The sequence below is a fragment of the Pan troglodytes genome, chromosome 21 (assembly GCF_028858775.2).
Source record: "Pan troglodytes isolate AG18354 chromosome 21, NHGRI_mPanTro3-v2.0_pri, whole genome shotgun sequence".
In the NCBI taxonomy this organism is placed as follows: Eukaryota; Metazoa; Chordata; class Mammalia; order Primates; family Hominidae; genus Pan; species Pan troglodytes.
The window spans coordinates 20,514,344-20,538,610 of NC_072419.2; the positions used below are offsets into that span (position 1 = coordinate 20,514,344).

At 39.8% G+C, this 24,267-nt stretch overlaps 2 protein-coding genes across 34 annotated transcripts in view; one reads left to right on the forward strand and one right to left on the reverse strand.

Moving 5' to 3' along the window:
* Positions 1-24,267, reverse strand: part of SEL1L2 (SEL1L2 adaptor subunit of ERAD E3 ubiquitin ligase) — a 166,212-nt gene that overhangs the window by 138,252 nt on the left and 3,693 nt on the right. For 10 of the 25 annotated variants that reach the window (XM_054674855.2, XM_054674854.2, XM_063803014.1 and 7 more), the window contains exon 1: positions 7,909-8,106. The exons of 3 other annotated variants lie outside the window; for them this stretch is intronic. In XM_054674855.2, the coding sequence (XP_054530830.1) occupies positions 7,909-7,966 (58 nt within the window). In that variant the 5' untranslated portion in view covers positions 7,967-8,106. Of the gene's footprint in view, positions 1-7,908; positions 8,144-12,447; positions 12,771-24,267 lie in introns of those variants that run through there. 12 more of the 25 variants (XM_063803011.1, XM_063803009.1, XM_063803006.1 and 9 more) reach the window with 8 other exon arrangements.
* The window catches only part of MACROD2 (mono-ADP ribosylhydrolase 2), a 2,047,165-nt gene continuing 2,035,780 nt past the window's right edge, over positions 12,883-24,267 (forward strand). For all 9 annotated transcript variants that reach the window (XM_024352108.3, XM_063803019.1, XM_063803020.1 and 6 more), the window contains exons 1-2: positions 12,883-13,234; positions 19,715-19,831. In XM_024352108.3, the coding sequence (XP_024207876.1) occupies positions 13,189-13,234; positions 19,715-19,831 (163 nt within the window). In that variant the 5' untranslated portion in view covers positions 12,883-13,188. The remainder of the gene's footprint in view (positions 13,235-19,714; positions 19,832-24,267) is intronic.

Below are 24,267 nucleotides of genomic sequence, written 5' to 3' on the forward strand. Positions count from 1 at the left end.
CCGAGACAGTAGCAAGTTCTATCATTGGAAACAAAAAATTAAAAGAAAGAAAAAAGAAAAAATTGTTTCTAAGAGAGATGTAAATAAATAAATAAGAAAGAGAAGAAATAGATGGGAGACAGGACCCTGGATGATCTAGAGCCAGAACTCCTGGCAATGCCTTTTCTCTGCCTCAGTGATATATTTTACACTACCTTAAAGCAGCAGCAGGCCAGGCGCGGTGGCTCACACCTTAATCCCAGCACTTTGGGAGGCCAAGGCGGGTGGATTACAAGGTCAGGAGACTGAGACCATTCTGGCCAACATAGTGAAACCCCGTCTCTACTAAAAATACAAAAATTAGCTGGGCGTGGTGGTGAGCACCTGTAGTCCCAGCTACTCGGGAGGCTGAGGCAGAATTGCTTGAACCCAGGAGGCGGAGGTTGCAGTGAGCTGAGTTCACGCCACTGCACTCCAGTCTGGGCAACAGAGCGAGACTCCATCTCAAAAAAAAAAAAAAAAAAAAAGGCAGCAGCCAAGTTGATAGAGTGAAGAGAGAAAAAAACACATGATTAGTTTAACATGATTAGTTTTCCTTCCATTTTTCTAAGCCATATACTTTGGGATGGACTGTTCATTTCTTCCATCATTTTCAACTATTTCACTCTGAGGATTTACCAAAAGGGAAATAACTCAGTAACTTTTTAAGAATTTCCCTAGGCGAACGTAGAGTCAGGGACAATTGCATAGTTATGTCCCCCTCAATAATTTTATATAGGCAAAATCAAAATACAATGAGTATCAAGTGAAAAAATGAATAAAAAGGCAACATGCAAGCTTGCAAGGTGTATCTGAATGAAAAAGGGCAGACCTGTCTGTTTTGCCTTGAGAAATAGGGTAGAGGGGCAGAGAGAGGGAAAAAAAGTGAGGTTAAGGGCTAATTTTACGTATGAATCTTAGGTCTTTTAGCACTAGCTTTTGTTTTTTATTTTGTTTTTGTTTTTGTTTTTTTTGAGACAGAGTTTTGCTCTTGTTGCCCAGGCCGGAGTGCAATGGCACGATCTCAACTCACTGCAACCCTCTGCCTCCCGAGTTCAAGCGATTCTCCTGCCTCAGCCTCTGGAGTAGCTGGGATTACAGGCATGCACCACCACGCCCAGCTAATTTTGTATTTTTAGTAGAGACGGGGTTTCTCCATGTTGGTCAGGCTGGTCTCAAACTCCCAACCTCACGTGATCTGCCCGCCTGGACCTCCCAAAGTGCTGGGATTGCAGGCGTGAACCACTGCGGCCCGCCAGCACTAGCTTTTAAAAAATAACTGTTTTCTCTTCCACTAACTCCTTCCCTGGTTCTCTATACACCCACAATTAATGAATGATCTATTGATAGCTAGAGGCTGATCCTGAACACTGCCACAATCCAGGAAGAACTCTATAATCATTATGTCTCTACTTTCTCTCTTCATGTTCACTTTTACCAATTGAAATCAGATTCCTTTTTTTTTTTTTTTGAGTTGAAGTCTCTCTCTGTCACCCATGCTTGAGTGCAGTGGCGTGATCTAAGCTCACTGCAACCTCCGCCTCCTGGGTTCATGTGATTCTCCTGCCTCAGCCTCCTGAGTAGCTGAGATTACAGGCACACGCCACCACGCCTGGCTAATTTTTGTATATTTAGTAGACATGGGGTTTCACCATGTTGGCCAGGCTGGTCTCGAACTCCTGACCTCAGGTGATCTGCCCGCCTTGGCCTCCCAAAGTGCTGGGATTTCAGGCGTGAGCCACCGCACTCAGCCTTGAAATCAGGTTTCTGTTCATGCTTCTCCACTGAAACTGTCCTGGAAACATAAAAATTCTCAAGCTATTGAATTTCATGGTCACTTGCTGACTCATTCCCCATTCTCTGTGGCATTTGGCATTGTTGGCAATTCCCATGTTCTTAGCACTCTCTCACCTTGGACTTCTGTGATAATCTCTCTAGCCTTGATATCCATCAACTCTTCTCAGTTCCCACTGCTGTTGCTATAGTTTAAGTCTTCATTGTTTCTTGTTTGGACCATTCAATAATGTCCTACTAGTTACACTGTCACCAGAGTTATACAGTGACATCCAATCCTCTACTGCCAAAGTCTCTCTCTCTCTTTCTCTTTCTCTTCCTCCCTCCCTTCCCCTCCCCTCCCATCACCCTCCTCTCCTCTTCTTTCCTTTTTTTTCTTTTTTGCTAAAGGGTATTAAATATTTGCTTTTTTTGCTATTAAATATTTTTTGCTTTTAAATATTTTTTGCTTTTCTTATTTTTAATTAACATAATAATTGTACATATATGGAGCACAGTGTGATATTTTGATACATATATACAATGTGTAGTGAACAAATCAGGGTAATTAGCATGTTTCTCACTTCAAAAGTTTATCACTTCTTTGTGTTTGGAACATTCAAAATCTGCTCTTCTAGCTATTTGAAAATATACAATAAATTGTTGTTAAATATAGTCACCCTATAGCGCTATAGAACCCTAGAACTTATTCCTCCTATTTAGCTATACTGTTGTATCGGTTTAACCAACCGTTGGATATCCCCTCTCCCCCAACCCTCACATCTAGTAGCTACTATTCTACTCTCAAAGTCATTTTTCTAAGGCATAATTCTATTCATGTTCTTCAAGGAGTAAACCTGAAATGACTACCCATTGCTCCCAGGATAAAGCCCAAACTTCATAGCCTGTCATACAAAGTCCCTGCCTACCACTCCAGCCTCATAAGTTGCTTCTTACATACTACACCACAGCAAACTGATACACTTATGTATAGACAATGCTCTTTCATTCCTCTGTGTCTTTGGTCCTTTTTTCTGGCCTGAAATGTTCTTGTTCTCCCTTGCCTGCTTGGTGAACACTCACTAATCTTTCAAGATTCTATCTATGCCATTTCCTTTGTGAAGCCTTTCTGACTACTCCACACACCATTAGAATTGACCTCTCCCTCATTCTGTGCCCTACAGTACCCTGTAAATGCTTCTGTTTTATTACCTACAACACTTTATAATTTATTCATTCAATATTTTGGTTTTCCTCTTCGAGACTCTAAGCTGCTCAAGGATATGGACTGTTCTTAGGTATTCTTATATCCCCAATACTCCTGGTGTATAACTTTCATTAAAGATTTATTTTCTCCCTCTACAATTCAATGGCCTTTAGGATATTCACAAATTTATGCAAACATCCCACAATCACAGAACATTTTTCATCACCCCCAAAAGAAATCCTGTACCCCTTAGTCATCATTCCCCAATTGTCCCATACCTCCCAGGCCTAGGTAACCAGTAACCGACTTTCAGTCTCTGTGTATTTGCTTATTATGGACATTTCATACCTAGGAAGTCACATGATATGTGGCCATTTGTATCTACCTTCTTTTGCTTAGCAAGTATTCAAGGTTATCCATATCATACTTCGTTTGTTGTTTTTGCTGAGTATTCCATTGTATGGATATACCACGTTTTGTTGATCTGTTCATCAGTTGCTGGACATTTGGGCTAGTTTCACTTTTTGTCTATTATGAATAATGCTACTATTTATGTGTAAGTTTTTGTATGGAAATGTTTTCAATTCTCTTGGATATATACCTAGCAATGGAACTATTAGATCATATAGTAACTTTATGTTTAACCTTTTGAGGAATTGCCAGACTGTTTACCAAAGCATTGCAACATTTTTAAAAAAATTGAGGTGAAATCCATATAACATAAAATTACCCATTTTAAAGTGTGCAATTAAGTGACATTTAGTGCATTCCCAGTGTTGTATAGCCATTACCTTTCTACAGTTTCAAAACTTCATCATCCCGGAAGTACACTCTGTACCCATTAAGTAGTCACTCCCCATTCTCCCCTCTGCCATTCCCTAATCCAGTAATCTGCTTTCCATCTCTATGAATTTGCCTATTTCAGATATTTCATAAAATAAGAACCATATAATAGGCAACCTTTTGTCTCGCTTTTTTCATGTAGCACAATTGTTTTTGAGGTTCATCCAAGTTGTAACACCTATGAGCACTTCATTTTTTTTATGGCTGAGTAATATTCCGTTGTATGTATATTCCAATGTATATACCACAATTTGTTTATTTACTCATTTGTTGGTCAATATTTGGGTTGTTTCCACCTTTAAGCTCTAATGAATAATGCTTCTATAAATATTTGTGTACAAATTTCTGTGTGAATATTATGTTTTCATTTCTCTTGGTTATATACCTAGTAATGAAATTAATAGGTCACATTGTATAGGTTGGTGCAAAAGTAATTGTGGTTTTCTCCATTACTTTTTACTTTTTTGAGACAGAGTCTTGCTCTGTCACCCAGGCTGGAGCGCAGTGGCGCGATCTCGACTCACTGCAAGCTCCGCCTCCCGGGTTTAAGCCATTCTTCTGCCTCAGCCTCCCGAGTAGCTGGGACTACAGGTGCCCACCACAAGTCCAGCTAATTTTTTGTATTTTTAGTAGAAACGGGGTTTCACCTTGTTAGCCAGGATGGTCTCCATCTCTTGACCTCGTGATCTGCCCACCTCAGCCCCACAAAGTGCTGGGATTACAGGCGTGAGCCACCGCGCCCGGCCTCTCCATTACTTTTAATGCCAACACCGCAATTACTTTTGCACCAACCTAATAAATCTATATTTCACATTTTAAGGAACTGCCACACTGTTTTCCACAGTGACTATACCATTTTATATTCCAACCAGCAATGTGTGAAGGTTCCTGTTTCTCCACATCCTTCCAAAATTTGTTAATTTACTGTTTTTTGTTGTTGTTGTTGTTGTTGTTGTTTTGTTTGGTTTCTTTTTGAGACAGAGTCTTGTTCTGTTGCCCAGGCTGGAGTGCAGTGGTGCGATCTCGGCTCACTGTAACCTCTGCCTCCGGGGTTCAAGCGATTCTCCTGCCTCAGCCTCCTGAGTAGCTGGGACTACAGATGTGAGCCACTATGCCCAGCTAATTTTTGTATTTTTAGTAGAGACAGGGTTTCACCATGTTGGTTGGCCAGGATGGTCTGGATCTCTTGACCTCGTGATCTGCCTGCCTCAGCCTCCCAAAATGCTGGGATTACAGGTGTGAGCCACTGTGCCCGGCCGATAATTTCCTGTTTTTTGATTATAACCATCCTAGTGGGTGTGATGTGATAACTCATTGTGCTTTTTGCTTTTATTTCCCTAATGACCAATGATGTTGAATATCTTTCACGTGCTTGGTCATTTGTTCATCTTCTTTGGGAAAATGTCTATCCAATTTCTTTGCCCATTTTTAAATTGGGTTGTCATTTTGTTGATGAGTTGTGTAAGGTTCTTTGTATACTCTGAATACTGAATTCTCATCAGATATATGAGTCACAAAAATTTTCTCTCATTCTGTGGGTTGTTGTTTCAGTTTCTTGAAGATATCCTCCAAAACAGAAGAGTTTTTAGTTTTGATATCCAGTTTGGTTTTTCCTTTTTTGCTTGCGCTTTTGGTGGCATATCTAGGAAATCACTGCTTAATCCAAAGTTAGGAAGATTTATGCCTATGTTTTCTTCTAAGAGTTTTAAATCTTTAGCTATATGTGTAGGTCTCTGATCCATTTTGAATTAATTTGTGTATATGAGGTATCAGGTGGGGGTACAAATTCATTCTTATGAATTTTTATTTATTTTTGATTTAATTTTAAAGAGATGAGGTAGGTTCTCGCTATGTTGACCAGGCTGGTCTTAAAGTCCTGGCCTTAAGTGATCCTTCTGCCTAGGCCTCCCAAAGCGCTGGGATTATAGATACGAACCATTGTGCCCAGCCTTTAAAAACTGTTTTATTTTTTTCAAATTCATTTTTTTCATGTGGTTATCCAGTTGTCCCAGCACCATTTGTTGGAGAGATTATCTCCTCCTGCACCTCCCACACTGAGTTTTCATGGCATCTTTGCCAAAAATCAGTTGATGATAAGTGTGATAGTTTACTTGTAAAACTCTCAATTCTATTCCAGTAACCTATATGTCTATCTTCACATCAGGACCATACTGTCTTGATTACTGTAGCTTTGTAGTAAGTTTTGAAATTGGGAAGTGTGAGTCCTCCAACTCCATTCTTCTTTTTCAGGAACATTTTTTTCCATATGAATTTTAAGACCAGTTTGCCAATTTTTGAAAAGAAGTCAGCTGGGATTTTGATAAAGATTGTGTTGAAGCCCAGATGCGGTGTGATTCATTCCTGTAATTGCAGCACTTTGGCAGGCTTAGGCGGGTGAATCACCTGAGGTCAGGAGTTAAAGACCAGCCTGGCCAACATGATAAAACCCTGTCTCTACTAAAAATACAAAAAATTAGCCAGGCGTGGTGGCAGACGACTGTAATTCAGTTACTTGGGAGGCTGAGGCAGGAGAACGGCTTGAACCCAGGCAGCGGAGGTTGCAGTGAGCCGAGATCACGTCATTGCACTCCAGCCTGGGCAACAAGAGCGAAACTCCATCTCAAAATAAATAAATAAACAAATAAATAAAGATTGTGTTGAATATGTAGATCAATTTGGAGAGTATTGCCATCTTACCAATATTAAGTTCTCCAATTCATGAACATGGGAAGTCTTTTCATTTAGTGAAGTCTTCTTTAACTTCTTTAAACAATTTTTGTGGTCATCAGAATATGAGTTTCACACTTTTTTTGTAAAATTTATTCTTAAGTAGTTCATTTTTGATACTATTATAAAGTTTCTTTCATAATTTCATTTTTGGTTTGCTCATTGCTACTGTATAGAAATAGAACTTTTTTTTTGTATTTATCCTGCATTTGTTATGGAGCTCATTTATTAGTTCTAATAGTTTTGTAGTTGATTCCATACGATTTTCTGTATACAAGATCATGTCTTCTGTGAATACAGATCATTTTACTTCTTTCTTTCCAAGCTTGATATCTTCTACTTCTGTTTCTTGTGTCATTGCCATGGCTAGAACTTCCAGTACAATGTTGAACAGAAATGGCAAAAGTGGACATCCTGGTCTTATTCCTGATGTTAGGGATGAAGCAGTCAGTCTTTCACCATTAAATATAGTAGCTTTGGGTTTTCAATATCTTCTATCAGGTTGATAAAGTTTCCTTCCATTCTTAGTTTGTCACACATTTTTATCACAAAGCCTGTTGAATTTTGTCAAATGCTTTTACTAGATTAGAATGATCATGTGATCTTTGTCTTTTATTCTATTGATGTGATTGTTACATTGATTAATTTATGGGTGGTAAACCAATCTTACGTTTCTGGGTAAAAATATTTCTTTTTTTTTTCTTTTCTCTGACAGGGAATTGAACCTGGGCTGTGGCAGTGAGAGTGCTGAATTCTAACCACTAGACAAGCAGGGACCAAATACATATTTCTTAAATTGAATTTATCATGAGCACATTATATGAGGATTGGGTAAAAAGTAACTAAAAAAATGGCCAAAGAAACAAGATGGAAAATAACTTCCATTTTCAGATAGTAACTATTTAGGAAACATTGAAACTTTGGAAGTGAAATTGTTATTGTGTAAATATTTTAAAAAAGCATGTTTATACATCTTTCACACTCTTTGAGTCTTATATTTTTCCTTTAAAGTCTTGGAACTAGACCTTTATGATACTCTAAATTTAATAACACTTAACAACTTGCCCTAAATATCCCTACTTTATAACAATTACTGTAGTGGTTTCCTCATAGATTTGTTTTTTCCCCATCCCCCACACCCTTCCCAAGTATTATCCCAAGTGAGAATATCATTATCATCTATTCTTCTTATTGGACATTTTAAAGTACCTGTACAAAAATGGCATTAGTTAGGGATATAGTAAAGTTACTTCTAGTCTTTTAATTGGCTTCTGCCCTTGGCGCTGTTTGAGCAAAGAGAAGAGACCCTCATAGAGAACTGTAAGGACAAAAAAACTTACTTTTAATTGTGACCCCAAGAATTATCAATATCCCTATTAACAGAGACAAGGGCTTCATCTTCTCTTAAGCAGCTTCTCTTCACTGTAACACAGGCAGAAACTAGGTGATTGGCCCAAGAGCTCCTCTTCTCAGGGACTGTGGTGGGGGCAGGAGTCAGTTGCTAAGCAACCATTTCCTTACTCTTGGGCCAATGGGCTGCCAGAGTGTTCCTTTCAAGCCGGAATGAAGGCAGCTGCTGGAGAATGTAGGCTGTGGAAAGGATCCACTGCTATTCCTCTGGCTGAAGATAAGGGGTAGGCTAGAAATTAGCGGTGGCTCTCTAACATGAAAGGAAGGGACCAGAAGTCCGACTTGTACGTGTCCACACGTGCAACTGTGTTCAAGGGTGCTGGAAGTTCTTATTTTTATGTTGCCTCTAGAGGTACAAACTACACTTATGTAAAAACACAATTAAGGTACCTGAACGGATCTGACATCATCCTGTAAGCTGGTATCTCTAGGCTATGGCGGAAAAGAAACAATGGGCCAAGTCTGCTTTGTTCCCAATCTGGATGAAAATCTTTATCCTCTTTTCCAGTTAGAAACTGCTGAGGATTTACTGGAACAAAGGCAAACAAAGACTGTTTAACAATGTCTTTACATACCTCAAATAATACAGACATCTCACAAGTGGTACCTTCAAAGCTACGAGAAATCAAAATGAATATTTAGGGAAAACATATAAATATTAAAAATATCCAAGGCACAGAGCTAGTTGAGAAATTATGCCTAGAAAAAATATCCAACTTTTACAGTCTGTCCAGCTCATTACTTTAGAAATAGACATTTTATTGTTTTGAATTTACAGTTTTATTCCTTTTATTAGTTTCCCATTGCTGTGATAACAAATTACCACAAACGTAATGGGTTAAAACAACAGGAATTTATTCTCTCGTAGTTCTAGAGACCAGAATTCCAAAACGATTCTTACAGGGCTAAAATCAAAGACAACGCTAGCTCCTTCTGGAGGCTCCAGGGAAGAATCCATTCTTGGCCTGGAATTTTTCAGCTTCTAAGTGGCTGCCAGCATTCCTTGATTTGTGGCCACATCATTTCAGTCTCTGCTCAGTCATCACTTGCCTTCTGTAGTTTAATCTCCCTTTGTGCCCCTCTTATAAAGATACTTGTGATTACATTTAGGGCCCACCAACATGATCCAGAACAATCTCTCTCTCTCTCAAGATCCTTAATGTTGGCTGGGCGTGGCAGCTCACACTTGTAATCCCAGCACTTTGGGAGCCTAAGGCAGTTGGATTACTTGAGGCCAGGAGTTTGAGACCAGGCTGACCAACATGGCGAAACCCCGTGTCTACTAAAAATACAAAAATTAGCTGGACGTGGTGGTGTGCGCCTGTAGTTTCAGGTACTCAGGAGGCTGAGGCATGAGAAGTGCTTGAATCCCGGGGCCAGGGGCCTGGGGGGTGGAGGTTGCAGTGAGCAGAGATTGTGCCACTGTAATGCAGCCTGAGCGACAGAGTGAGACTCCATCTCAAAACAACAACAACAAACCCAAACTGCTTTATAGGAAAATCAATGAGCAATGAAGGCATATAAGGGGAAACGGCAAACAAAGGTCAGGTAGGGTCAGAGTCAGGGAAGGCTTTGCTAGGGAGTGATGTTCAAGCTGAAATATGAAGAACGAGAGTGAGTCAGCTAAACAAATCATGTCCCAGATGTTGCAATGAACATGTTAAAAGGCTATGCGGGCTGGGTGCCGTGGTTCATGCCTGTAATCCCAGTACTTTGGGAGGCTGAGGCAGGTGGGTCATCTGAGGTCAGGAGTTCAAGACCAGCCTGGCCAACATGGTGAAATCCCGTCTCTACTAAAAATACAAAAATTAGCCGGGCATGGTGGTAGATGCCTGTAATCTCAGCTACTCGGGAGGCTGAGGCAGGAGAATTGCTTGAACCTGGGAGGCAGAGGTTGCAGTGAGCCAAGATCGCGCCATTGCATTCCAGCCTGGGCAACAAGGGTGAAACTCCGTCTCAAAAAAGAAAAAGGCTATATGGTGTTCCAGAACATGAAATGATGCTCTGTGGGCTGGAATCAGAGACTGGGGAATGGGGGTGGTATGGAGCATAGTATAAAATAAGGCTGGGTTAGTAAGTGATAGTCACGCCATTCTTAAGAATTTAATTGTTATAAAAAGACTGTATTAGCCTGTATGCAACAAAATAATATAGACTGGGTGACTTTACACAGCAGAAATTAATTTTCTCAGTTCTGATGGCTAGAAATCTGAGACCAGGTTCTGGTGAGGGTCTTCTTCCTGCTTGCAGATGGCTACCTTCTTGCTGTGTCCTCATATAGCAGGGAAAGGGGGTGGGAGGAGAGGATGAAAGAGATCTCCTTCTTGTTATAAGGCCTCAGTCCTATTAACCTCACTCACCCTTATGACCTCATTTAAACTTAATTACTTCGTAAAGACCTAATCTCCACATTTAGTCACATTGGAGATTAGGGCTTCAACATATGAATTTTGGGTGCACGTAAGTCAGTCCATAGTAAAGACCACCAGAAAGTCATTGAATGACTTACAGAAGTGAGAAGACGTGATCACTTCTGGCAAGGTATCACTAGATGCAGTCTAGACAATGGACAGAAGAGGGGCAACAGTGGGCATGAAGGCCACTTAGGAAGTCTTTGCAATAGTCCAGCTAAATTCAGACTAAGTTTACTGCAATGCTATTGGAAAGTAGTGATTCCAGACTTATACAGACCGCTCAATAAAATTGCATAGGTATAGCAACCGATTTGATATGAGAGTGAAGTTATAAGAGGTACCAGGGATGGTGCTTAGGTTTCCAGATTTTTCAACTAAACGGGTAATGGAGCCATTCCAAGAGATGGGGAAAACTGGGAGAAGGAGCATGAGTTCAGTTTGGTACACGGCACATTTCAAGTACTTTAGGGATGTTAAATATTTAACAGTTTTGAATGATAATGGTATTTTGTCAGAGTGATTAATACTAAATGCTGGAACAAATGCCCTCTACATACTTTTAATGTGCTTTCACACAATAAAAGTTCCAGTTCTTTGAGCTGACATGAAAGAAAAGATAATCAATAGTGTAATGTTCCTAAGAAAGCACATGTGGAAGGACTGGCTGGAGGCTGGAGTGCAAACAGCTTCTCTGTTGAAGGGAAGGTGTCCAGTATGATGTACTTGTCTTACCTTTCACATTTCTACATAAGAAGTCAATATCTTTTCTACAAAATCTGCAACTGTTCCCATATTGCTTAATATTAGCATTGCTATTTGGCACCTTACCCATCCTATGAAATGTTTTTCTTTACTTCCTCACCTTTCTTTCAAAATCTATTGCATTATCAGGTTTCATTTATTCTTCCCTGGTAATGTCTCTAATCAAAGACCTCTTTCTATTTCTAGTGCCAATAAATAAGTACATATTTTTATTACTAGCTCAAATGTCACTTCCTTCTTGAAGCCTTCTTTATTTATCCCAAATCTATTTTTTTTCGTATTTCACAGCATTAAAAGAAAAACAGGCTGGGCACGGTGGCTCACGCCTGTAATCCCAGCACTTTGGGATCACTTGAGGTCAGGAGGTCGAGACCAGCCTGGCCAACATGGTGAAAACCCATGTTTACTAAAAAAATACAAAATTAGCCAGGCATGGTGGCGCATGCCTGTAATCTCAGCTACTCCAGAGGCTGAGGCAGGAGAATTGCTTGAACCTGGCAGAAAGAGGTTGCAGTGAGCTGAGATGGAGCCATTGCCCTCCAGCTGGGCGACAAGAGTGAAACTCTGCCTCAAAAAAAAAAAAAAAAAAAAGACAAAACAAAAATTACCTTACCATGTTGTGAATCATCCTTATGAGAGTGTCCTACTACTAAAAATATTCCATTCTTTACAATTCTTTTTGGGGCCTCCCCCCTTTCTTCCTTTTCTCTTCTATTATTTTTTAAAAATGTGTTCCAAATAATTATTTGCCCAATATATATAACAAGTACCCAAACGGCCAAATAAATGTGGATTTACAACACCCACTCAATTAGCCTTGAAGATGATCTGATATATAGAAACACAACAAATTTGGGGGGAGGATACCAAACTTCTAAATTATAGGTCATCCTACTCATGTGGCGGACTTTAGTGAAACTGGATTTTCAGAACCCGCCAGGTGAGTATTATCCAGAATCAAGCCAGCTTTTTGGACCTGCGTCTTAACGTTAAGCAATTGGTAGAATAAAGTAAGACCACTTGGCTCTGGTTAACAGGCATCTGGATTTGTTTTGACGTAAGACGTGTTTTCAATATAACATTTTGGTTGTCCGCAACTTCTTGGTTCTTAAAACTGTCTTGAGTATCGCAGTCTACATTTGTTCTTTCTAAACTTCACCAAATTCCAATGAAATTTGTAATTTTCACTACAGGTTTGAGGAGCCAACTGCATACGGTGTGGAACCATTTGCCAATACTTTCATTTCTTTTGGTCTTTTTTAGTTGCCCACCCAGAGGAAAGCATCAGATTACCTGGTGAAAATCCTCCTCAACAGGGCAGCTGGAGTGAGCACGGACAATTCGTGTTGACCCTCGGTCTCCTCCCACTTCTACATCCTCCAAGTCCCTGAGGCGGCTTTCCGCTAGCTCGCCCGTCACTTGGCGCACCTGGCTCTACAGGCCACGCCCTCAAGTCTTCCAAGAGGCCAGCGGTAAGCGCGGTCCACCTCCCTCTCCCACTAGGCGTCGGCTTCACGCCGCGCCCCCGTCTCGAGGCCAGCTCCAGCCCCCTCGCTCCCTGGCTCCGCCCCCTCGCTCCCTGGCTCCGCCCCCTCCAGCTCCCTAGCGTCGTCGGCGTCGAGCCCGAGCCTGCGCCTGCGCGTGCGCCCTGGGGCCCAAGTTGGGGCGCGCCGTGGCTAGAACACGGAGAGCGGCGGGCAGTGCAGCCAATGAGAGGCGGCGCTGCCTAGCGGCTGGTAGGCGGTGCCTGCGCGGGTGTTAGGTTAGCGCGAGGCGTGACCTAGTTGACAGGCTCTGAGGTGCTGCTGTGGCGGCGTCCGCGGGGCTGAGGCGGGTGGGAGCCGGAGCCGAGCGCGGGCTGAGGGAGGAGGGCGGCGACTGGAGAGCGGCGAGCGGCGAGCAGCGCAGGACGCAGAGCCTCTTTCACTTTTTCCCTGCTGAGTGCCCCCTCCCACCCCTCCCACTCCACACACACCCTGTTTGCCCGTGAGCCTGGGGAACTTGCAGCTTAAAGCCAGCCACCCCCACGGCAACATGTACCCCAGCAACAAGAAGAAAAAGGTGTGGAGAGAGGAGAAAGGTAACCGGCCCGTCGAGTCCTGGGGGTGCGGGGGGTGGGGGTTAGGGTGGGGGCGGGGGTCAGGCTGTGTGTGCCGCGGCGCCCTCCGCCCGAGCTCCCGCCTCGCGCCCTCCCGGCCGGTGCCGCCTCCCTCCGGTGTCCGTGTGTACACACGCGCACACTCGCGCGCACTCCGGCGTGCACGCGCCGCCCCTGGGCACCTGCAGCTCTCGCACGTGTGGGCGCACGCCCCTCTGTCGCCCTCCGCACCCGGTCACCTTCTCCCGAGGCGGTGCCGCGTTCGCCTCGCTCGCGGCGGGGACCCCCAGGCGGCAGCCCCGGGCGCGGCACAAGTTCCTCTGAACCGCAGCTGGGACTTGGGCACTGCCGGCCTGGGTGTCCCGCGGACACGTGCCTGCCGGCGGGCGCTCAGGCTGCAGCTGCCGCTGTGCCTCCGCGCTCCGTGCACCCTCGTTTCTTTCCTTCTCGCCCCTGTCCCCCCAGCCCCCAAATGGCAAAGCGTCCCCACCATCGGGTGTTTACCCCTTGTCTAGGTTTCCTTCCTTCGCTGCCGCAGCGTGACTTTTGAAACCTGGAACTCTAGGGGAGCCCTAAAACGAGCGTGTTGTCCGTGAGGATAAGTGCCTTCAGAGAAGTCTGAATGGGCTGTTCTCCCAACAGTGTGTTTCTCTGTATTCCATCCCCATTCATGGGCTGAAGTTGCTCAGAGTAAGATTTTGTGACTAATGTCACTCTGTATGAATCCATCTCTGGATTTTGTGCATATAAGGTTTATCTAAATCAGCTAGATTGACAGTGGCACTGATTCTTTAAGAAACACAAGTGTACGATCCAGCGTCTCCCACCAAGATCTCCCGCTTATCCCATCACAGTTAGGTAATATTCTAACTTGAGTGTCTCTGGCGTTTTTCACCCTCCTTTTCACACCTCTTTCCTTTTCATTCTTTAGCTATTTACAGAAATGTAGCAAAAACTTCTTGCACTCCTATTGCTAAAATAAACTAAAACCTGTATAGCAAGGGTGAGGTCTATTGAGGGTAGTGCGCATTTCTCCTGGTACCTCATCTTTACAAAAGGATATAGGGGTGACTAGGTATCAAGTTGATTTCCTTGTTAATAGTTCGTTAAAACCTGTAGATTTTTATTGCAAGTCCCGGCCTTTATGAACACGAAGGCAAAACAGTGGAGGTAAGAAAGGGAATTAATATGGAGAAAGAATCCACTATATAGGATCGGCTTCCACAATGCACGAACAAAGGCGTGAGGAGGGAATTTTGTTTTCAAATTTACTGCAGGAAGATTTAACAATAGAACTGAACAACACAATTAAAATGATCTTTAAAAATGTTGAAAGTTTAGTCATTTAATTATGTTTTAATAATTATGGGTTTATAGAGAGCTAACACTTCTGGTGTTATAAATCAAATGCTGTCGAGAGTAATAGCCTGATAGATAAAGTAGTGTAAAATAATTTTGCTTTGTTTTTTTCAGTAGTAGTTACTTTAGTTTCAACACACTTTCAACAAGGATTTACCTTGTGAGCACTGAAAAATCATTTATGCCCATGTTTATTGATGATGCTGAAATGTTGGCTTTGTATAATTGATGATAATGAGGGCAAAACAGTGGAAGACATAGACATTGTTTTCAGTAACATGAATCATTGATGAAATTATAGTGAGTACTTAAGAACTATTTTTCTGTCATAATAGAAAAACAGTGTTCCTCAAGTAATAACGTTATAATGTTTCCTTCATTTAACATCTACACAGTTGGACTGTGACCAGCAGGCATTTTAGAATCTTTTTTAATGTCTTGATTTCTTTTCTTCTATTCTAATAATGGAGAATATATAACCAATTTTTTTTTCCTAAGGAAGCAAATGCACCATTAAATAAGGCAATTAACAAAGTAATTATCCAAAACTAAGTTATTTTTGCATGAAGTTTAATGTGAAAGGAAAACGTTACTGCGATACGAAGACTTTAATGCATATCTCAGTGTTTTTTTTTTTCAGGATGTCTATGTTTGGAATATTTAAATATAAAATATATATTATACCCCCAAGGAAGAGCTAAGGATTTCTAATACCATAGTTAGTATTAGAGAAGCTGATGGGATGCATGACCTTTTTCCTTTCAGCCCACTGGGAAGCTGATGGTATAGTATTTTTGCAGCTGTCCTTTAAAGCTAAAGGAAGGCTTACCTACCTCATTGAAATGTCAAGGCATTCTATAAACATATTTTTAACTCAGTATACCATTTAATAAATAGGTCTGCCTACTTAAATGCTTGGTTCACAGAGAAAGGACTCATTGTAAAGGTGAAGCATTCTTTAAATAAAAGTTTTATGAAATGACAAAGAAAATGCATATATATTTGTGGCCTCCAGTATGTTTCATTGTTTAAACAAGTAATTAAGGAGTTCTGAAGACCACATATGTTTAAATAAACATGTTTGATCTAGTATTTTGAGTCCTAATTCAGAACCACTAATGTGCATTTTCAAGTATTGCAACTTATTTCATTGTTTTGTTTTAAATTGATCTCGTTTTTAAGTGTTCACACTTCAACTTTTAAATAACTGGAACAACAGAGGCCAGGTTGCATTTCTGTATGTACCTTTTGACATTCACAAAAACTGTCAGTTGCTTCATAATGTCTTTTAACCTGCTCAGTAATATTGTAATAATTTTTTATTTGTGATCTGAGCTTTTTTAGCACTGCTTTGGCATACTGCTAATCATCTCCCTTTTCTGCCTTTATGTGATAATTCTAAATTTACCATTCCCTTCAAGTTTCCTGTTCTCTCAAGACCCTATCCCCCATACTAAAGAGATGACATTGCCTTTTTAATTCACAGAGAAGGGCTGGGCGCGGTGGCTCACGCCTGTAATCCCAGCACTTTGGGAGGCTGAGGCGGGTGGATCACGAGGTCAGGAGATTGAGACCATCCAGGGGAACACGGTGAAACCCCGTCTTTACTAAAAATACAAAAAATTAGCCGGGCGTGGTGGCACACGCCTGTAATCCCAGCTACTCGGGAGGCTGAGGCAGGAGAAACGCTTGAATCCAGGTGGGAGAGGTTGGAGTGAGCTAAGATCACGCCACTGCACTACAGCCTGAATGACAGATCAAGACTCCGTCTCAAAAAAAAAAAAAAAAAATTCACAGAGAAAATAAATGCCATGTAATATGAACAGCCCTAACATCCTCTTACATAGTCTCATTGGTCTGTTCCTTTACATGTCCTTTTGACTTTGTTCTATCTTAGAGGAAGGACTTTTCTTCCTTGTGTGTAAGATGAATCTTTCTGCTGTGCTCTTTATCCCATATCTTCTTTGAGTTCTTGCACCATCATGTATTCTTTCTTGGGTATGTTTAGTTTCTTGGTGTCTTCAGGTTCCTCTCCATTGCCTGTAACAGTGCTCGGATCTCTTCCACCTTAGAGTCACTTTTCTTTCATAGGGCTTCACGTGAACTTGGAGTTGCTGTTCTCACTTTCCTTCTTTTGCTCAGTCCTTCATTGTCTTCCGGATTTCCGTTATATTCTAATGAAACTAATGTTCCTGAAGTCATTCAGTAGTAACAATCGTGATAGTATTCATGTAAGAATAGTTAATATTTAAGCCCCATTTGTATGCTCAGTACTATTCTTAGTAGCTTACATGGATTATCTCATTTAATTCTCACAACAACCCTATGAGGTAGGAAACTATATGAGGCGAAATATTGTGAGGTTAAGAGCTTTGAATACCAGTTGCCTGGGTTTGAGTCCTACTTATACTGCTTAACTAGCTGTGGTACTTTAGGTAAGTTATTTGACGTTGTTTATAGTTTCCTTATCTATCAGTTGGGAATAATACCTGCCTACTTACCTCGAAGGGAAACTGAAACATAAAGAGGTTAAGTAACCTACAGATTTGCACCATTTAGATTACAACTCAAACAGCTCTGTTAACCACTTTTCCTCTTTATTCCGTGCTGTTGGTAACCACATTGATAAAAGCAGGTTAATGGCTAAGTAATTTTCACTTTTTCTGGCCTTCCTGTAGCAGTCTATGGTATTTCCCTTAGTGCACCTGTAGTCCCAGCTACTCAGGAGGCTGAGGCAGGAGAATCGCTTGAACCCAGGAGGCGGAGGTTGCAGTGAGCTGATATCACGCTACTGCACTGCAGCCTGGTGACAGAGCAAGACTCTGTCTCAAGAAAAAAACAACTCTGTTTTCTGAATGTTTCCTTGTTACCAGGAACTTGCACCCCTGGTGACAACTAAGATTTATTTCATTGTTTTCCTATTTGTGCCCACTTCCTAAATACTGTGTTTTGAGGTTTGATGCTTCCTTCCGTTCCCTCTTCTTTTTCCTTTAGGACTAGAATTTTAGGTTATATTTTCTAAAGTCTCTAGGCTAGACCACTCTTTAAATTTCCAGATTCTTGATTTCAACTTCTTCAATGTCCTATAGGTACCTTAAACTCAATTTTTGTGAATATGTCACCTCTGATTAAGATACCTTTTTTTTTGTCTCCTAATATGGCTGAAGTTCTAGTTATAGGAGTGGGAAAAATATTGGTTCCCCATTTTCTGTTCACTTGTGCTTACATTAATACTTCTGTAGTTTATTTCTGTGAAATAGTCTTTTAAAGTGGTTATTTTTTGAAGGTTAGATTACCTTAAACTAGATACTAACTATCCCTGCATCCATTTATCTAAACTGCAGTACCTTGTGATACACTGAAAGAGAATTGCAGAGTATGAGAAATAACTGTCTCTCTCTCTCACTCTCTACATCGTGGAGACCATTGGTATGGTATGGGAGACAGGAAAGCTGACATACAGAGTGAAGAAGCCAGTGTCAGTTTATACATTGAATATTGGTAAATATTTCTTCCTTGTTTAGGTTAAAAACGAATGTAAATAGAATTATTTGCATGTTTTCCTGTGTCCTAGTGGGTTGTTTTATACACCCTCTGGGAAATGCATAATCAATTTTCAATATTAGTAGTCTATAGGATAAAGGTTAAACTGCTCACTATGGCATACAAGTCCCTGTACAGTTTTGTTTTACTTTTGTTTCTGGCTACTTTTCACTTCTGTGGCCATTCCTCTTCTCATACCATATCTTGCAGCTTCATTTAGTTATACTATTCATACCTCCTTTGTTTACATTGTTTTGTTAGTCTGAAATGTTCTTTTTACCTCTTCATGCAAAATTCTTCCTGTCCTTTGTGAAGCAGCATACATGTTACCTTTTTCGGGGAGTTTTCCTGAGAATGTAGTGTAGTACAGTGGAATAAATAACATAGGGTGTAGTCTTTGATTAATGGAGATGTTTGTCTGAATTTTAATTTTGGCTCACTTCCTGAAACCTCTCTTGCTTTGGGCAAACTACTTTGCTGTGCTTCATTTCCCTATGTGCAAAATTGGCATAATAATACTATCAATTTTATGAGTTATTAGGAAGATTATTTTAATGAGATATACATGTGAAGTACCTGGCCATAGTGAGTTCTTTATAAATGACATCCACTCTAATTCTAAGATGCAATTTGTAAAATATTTTCATTTTATCGTCAAGATATATATATTTAAAGCAATTCTTATATCATCTACACAAAGCTGTAAGTAAATTGATAGTGCAATTGAGGAAATATCTTGGTGGTTGCCTTTTTTTGTGCTCTTACTATTTGTACATACCTGTCTTAGCATTTTATTTATATAGATACTATTTTGTATCTTACTGTGTTAGACTGTTCTTGCAGTTGCTGTAAAGAAATGCCTAAGACTGAGTAATTTATTAAAAAAAGACGTTTAATAGGCTCATGGTTCTGCAGGCAACACAAGGATAGCATTGGCATCTGTTAGGTCTTCTGGGAGGCCTCAGGGAGCTTTTACTTACAGGGCAAGATGAAGCGGAGAGAGCTTTTACTTACGGGGCAAGATGAAGTAGGAGCAGGCACTTCACGTGGCAAGAACAGTAGCACGAGAGAGTTGGGGGGAAGTGCCACACACTTTCAAACAACCAGATCTCACGAAAACTCACTATCTTGAGGCTAGCACCAGGCCGTGAGGGATCTGCTCCCATGACCCAATCACCTCCCACTAGACACCACGTCACACATTGGGGATTACATTTCAACATAAGATTTCAGGGGATATATATCCAAACCATATCACTTATCCAGCATATCACCTGGCCCATAGTAAACTGTAGATGTTGCTTGAAAGCGTAAATGAGTTTACTTATTTCTTGGACTATCATAAGAGAGTCTTCATCAGGCTTTGATTTTTTTCTCCCCTGGTAATATGAAATTTAACATTTTTTAACATTTAAATATGGAGTCACTGGATTTGCATTGTGTTCTTCAGGACTGTATCAACTCTTTTGTTAGCTTAACTTGGTTAATACTTAAAGTATAAAAATAATTCCCATGTTTAAACGTTAAATACAAATGGAGATTCTGCTTTTATTTTGCAAGAACGTTTATTGAAGATGACCTTAGAAGAGAGACGCAAAGAATACCTAAGAGACTATATTCCCCTGAACAGCATTCTATCATGGAAGGAGGAGATGAAGGGCAAGGGCCAAAATGATGGTAAGTTTCTCGGAACATTTTTTAGGTAGATATTTTTCCCATTTCAGGACAATTGTTGACAGAAATGAATAACTGGCGTTCAATAAAGAGATTACTGTTTTGCTATTTGAAATTATTGTTTGGTTGTGATTTAATTGTTTTTAGTAACCTATGGTGTTTTTTAAACTTAGGAAAGTATATTAACATAATTTGTGTTCTGAAATATACCACATTTATAATATGGTACTTTTTTTACAGGTCCTTTTTTATTTTTTCTATTCTGTAACAGTTCTTGGAGCAAATGCTATTAGAGATTTGCTGCTTTGGTGGTGTGGCCCTTTGAGTTTGCTTTAAGTTCATTTATAATCGATTATCTTATGTTATTTTTAGGATTGGGGATACAGCCGAAAGAGAGTATATTAGGAAAAATAGAAAAACCAAAGAACATTTCTCATTATTTTAGAGAATATATTTTGTATGATGTGTTATTATGTCTGTATGTAAAGTATTTGTATGACAGAATTTACTCTCAAAGTCTTTATGATTTGGTGGGAATCTAGATTATGTTAGAATATAAAGGAAGTTTTAAGGATTAAAAAGGTACGTGAAAAAGTTTCTAAAAACAACATAATAGATTTAATGGATGTTTAATATGCTTGTCTTTGAATTAACACTCGTTGGTATTAATGATCTGGATGTGAAGTTTAGACAAACGGTGCTTCTTAAGGTACATAACAGTTGAGAAAGACTTTATGAAATGGACTTGAAACATGCTAATTTCAAAGGTTGTGGTCTTAGATCGATGGAACTACACCGGGTACTATGGGCCCAGAATAAAGACTAGCATGGAATTCCTATGGATAAAATCTGAAGGGAAAGATTAGGCCTTGGTGTCTGTGAAGAGAACACATTGACCTGAGGATTTGGGTTTTAGACACAACTTTGTTTTTCTAGAAAGGCAAAGCATGTGGGATTAGCAGTGAAAAGCTGTGGGTTCTTTTAGACCTTACATAGCCTGGAAACGTGTGACCTTGGGCAAGCAGGGTAGCAGCTCTACCCCACGTTCTAATGGGGTCATTGGACAAGCTGATTGGGATGTGCACATCTGACCTGTCTGCCCAGTGTCTTCTGTAAATGCAAGTTGTTTTAAGAATGGTCTGATTCCAAACTGATAAGATTGGCCTTAAGAAGCCCCTGCCTGATCACGTGAGCATCATGGAACCCAAAGATGATTTGCTGCCCACCACCCCATCTCAGAACAGAAGGGTGGGAAGCCAGAGCCACCTGCATTGCCCTAGCCAGTCCCCACAGTGTAACAGGGTCTCCTTGGCAGCTGTATTCTGGAGTCTGGTTGTTGCTCTGTAAAGACCTTTAATAAAATCTTGTACAAAGGTTAAAAAAAAAAAGGTCTGGTTAAGACATCATTGAAAGAGAGGACAGTGCTGTGTAATGAAAAGAATACAGGGCTAGAAATCAGGAGAACAGAATTCTGGTCCCCTGTCTTACCTAAGGCTATGTGCCTCTTCATGTTTGAGTCTCAGTAATTTCTTTTTTTGTTTATAAGCAACTGGTATTGAATATTTCAGCAGCAGCACTATCTTCTTCTTTTTTTTAAATGGCTACAGGTCGAGTATCCCTTATCCAAAATGCATAGGACCAGAAGTGTTTGGGGTTTTGGATTGTTTGGATTATACTTGCTGGTTCAGCATTCCTAATCCAAAATCCAAAATGTTCCAGTGAGCATTTCCTTTGAGCATTATGTTGGTGCTCAAAAAGTTTCAGATTTTGGAGCATTTGGGATTTTGAATTTTTGCATTAGGACTACTCAACCTGTAGTAAATGTTCCCCAAATTAGAAAAGAATACATTGAATAGAATAACACCTAACATAGTTATCCTCTAACAAGATACTGCATGTTTAATCCTGCCTCCCAATATGAGCTTTATAAGTGGTTTACAACTGCTCTGTGTGTTTCTTATTTTCCCCCTTATGCTGTTTTAAACTTGAAAGTCCTCCATGGGGAACAAGGTGATGTGATCAAAATTATATTTCTATTTTTCCTGAAATGTTACTTGCTTCTCTCTGTTGTGACCCAGACTCTGGTGACTGGCCTCTTCCTTTTTCATGAAGTGGAATGGCTCATTTTACAAGTAATATTTGTAAATATTTATATACAATACACATTTTTCATATGACTTTTTCTTGTGTTACCTATTCAGTGCTCAGTTATTAAAAAATATTAGTCAAGAGAGTTTTAGTGTTTTAACAGTTTAAAAATCCTTTAAAAATATAAATTTACAAAAAATAATAAAGGAAAACTATACATATAGTTATATTTGAAACGTTTTAAGTCATTGCTTATACATGTATAAGTATTGATATTTATTAAATATGGGATTTTAAACTAAGTATTAAAAGAAGTCTATAATTCCTTGTCACTTAGTTTCTAATTATAGGAAATGATCAATATTTATCGGGTTAGAACAGTATATCAGTTTTAAATTTAATATCTTATCATTACTTATGTTTTTATAGAGGACCATTTTTGCCTAAATATTCCTGAGTACTTGAATAGTTCTTGAGCTATTGCTTTTAATTTTTTTCTTGCTTTGTTCAGATTTATTTTACTTTAACCAAATGCTTCTTGTTATTATAATACAGTAGAAAGTTAAATAAAAAAGAGAGGAGCAGCCAAATATATTTGTAACAATTTGGATTTTAAGCCTTCTTGAAACAAAAGGAAACAAAACATTGCCAAGGAACACAAAATCAGTGTTTATATGGAAAGGGGGAAGCAAGTTTTATTTTGACTTACCCCTTTGGTAATATTGGAAAGCCATGGATTGGAAGAGGAAAGAATGGGAGATGATTACCAAAAAATAAAAATAAAAAAACCCAAAAAACAAAAACCCCATCCAGAAAAACCCATTAAATACATAATTTGCTTGCTGTTTATGTTCATATTTGTTAACTGTTGTTAGCTAATTTCTAGACTTATATATTTCTAATTCTTCCTCTGTGTTACCAATTATGTAATAATTCAATATCATTTGTCAGTTGCTATGTTGTGGGGATTTTAAAATTCTTGTCTCTCCTATTGTACTGTCTCTAGCACCTGGAATGGTGCCTTATGGGTTGGTGGGGCTTAATCGTTAAGTTAAATAAGAATGCCTCAAGAGTTAATAATCTACAAGGGACAATTCTTTCTCCAAACTTTTTTTTTTTTGAGACTGAGTCTCACTTACTTTGTCCCCCGGGCTGGAGTGCAGTGGCGCGATGTGGGCTCACTACAACCTCCACCTCCTGGCTTCAAGCGATTCTCCTGCTGAGCTCCTGAGTAGCTGGGATTATAGATGCGTGCCACCACGCCTGACTAATTTTTGTATTTTTTGTGGAGATGGGCTTTCACTGTGTTGGCCAGGCTGGTCTTGAACTCCTGACCTCAAGTGATCTGCCCATGTTGGCCTCCTAAGGTGCTGGGATTACAGACGTGAGCCACTGCACCTGCCTCTTTTTCCAAACTTTAATGAGCATTTATAAATATATGTAAAGCTAGAATACAGTCATGTGGCACAAAATGATGTTTTGGTCATTGACATCCTGCATATATGATGGTGGTCCCATAAGATTATAATACTGTATTTTTACTATGCCTTTTCTGTGTTTACGTAAGTTTAAATACACAATGACTTACCATTGTGTTATAGTTGCCTACAGTATTCTGTACAGTAACATGCTGTATGGGTTTTAGCCTAGGAGCAACTGGCTGTACCATATAATCTAGGTGTGTATAGACTGTATACCATCTAGATTTTTGTAGTATACCTTACAATGTTTGCACAGCAATGAAATCACCTAACAACGCCTTTCTCAGAACGTATTCCATTGTTAAGCAATGCCTGACTGTAGCAATGCATCCATTACCCAGTTTCAACAGATATTACATGGCCAATTTTATTTCATCTATACCAGTGCTCCCTATACCTTCCCCCCAGACTATTTTGAATGAAATCACATATGTCATATAAATTTTATCTATAAATGAGTATCTGTGTATATGCATATGTATGTATCTCTAAAAGATGGCATATTTTTGTTGTTTTACTAAAATACTATTATTACCTCTCACATTTAAAATTTAACTTAAAATTTAATTTTTGATATAATTAAATATCCATTTAGTATTCATGTTTTTCCCATTGTCTCATAAAGGATTTTTTCTTTTACAATTGATTTGCTTGAATCAAGATCTAATCAAGGTCCATATATTGCATTTAATTGATTTGTTCCTTAAGTCACTTTTAATCTATAGTTACCTTTCTCTGTCCTTTTTTCCTTCTTCCCTTATAATTTATTTGTTGAATACACTAGGCTGTCCTGCAGAATTTTTTATATTTTGAATTTTGCTTACTGCATCTCTGTGGTATCATTGAACATGTTCCTCTGTCCCCTTTATT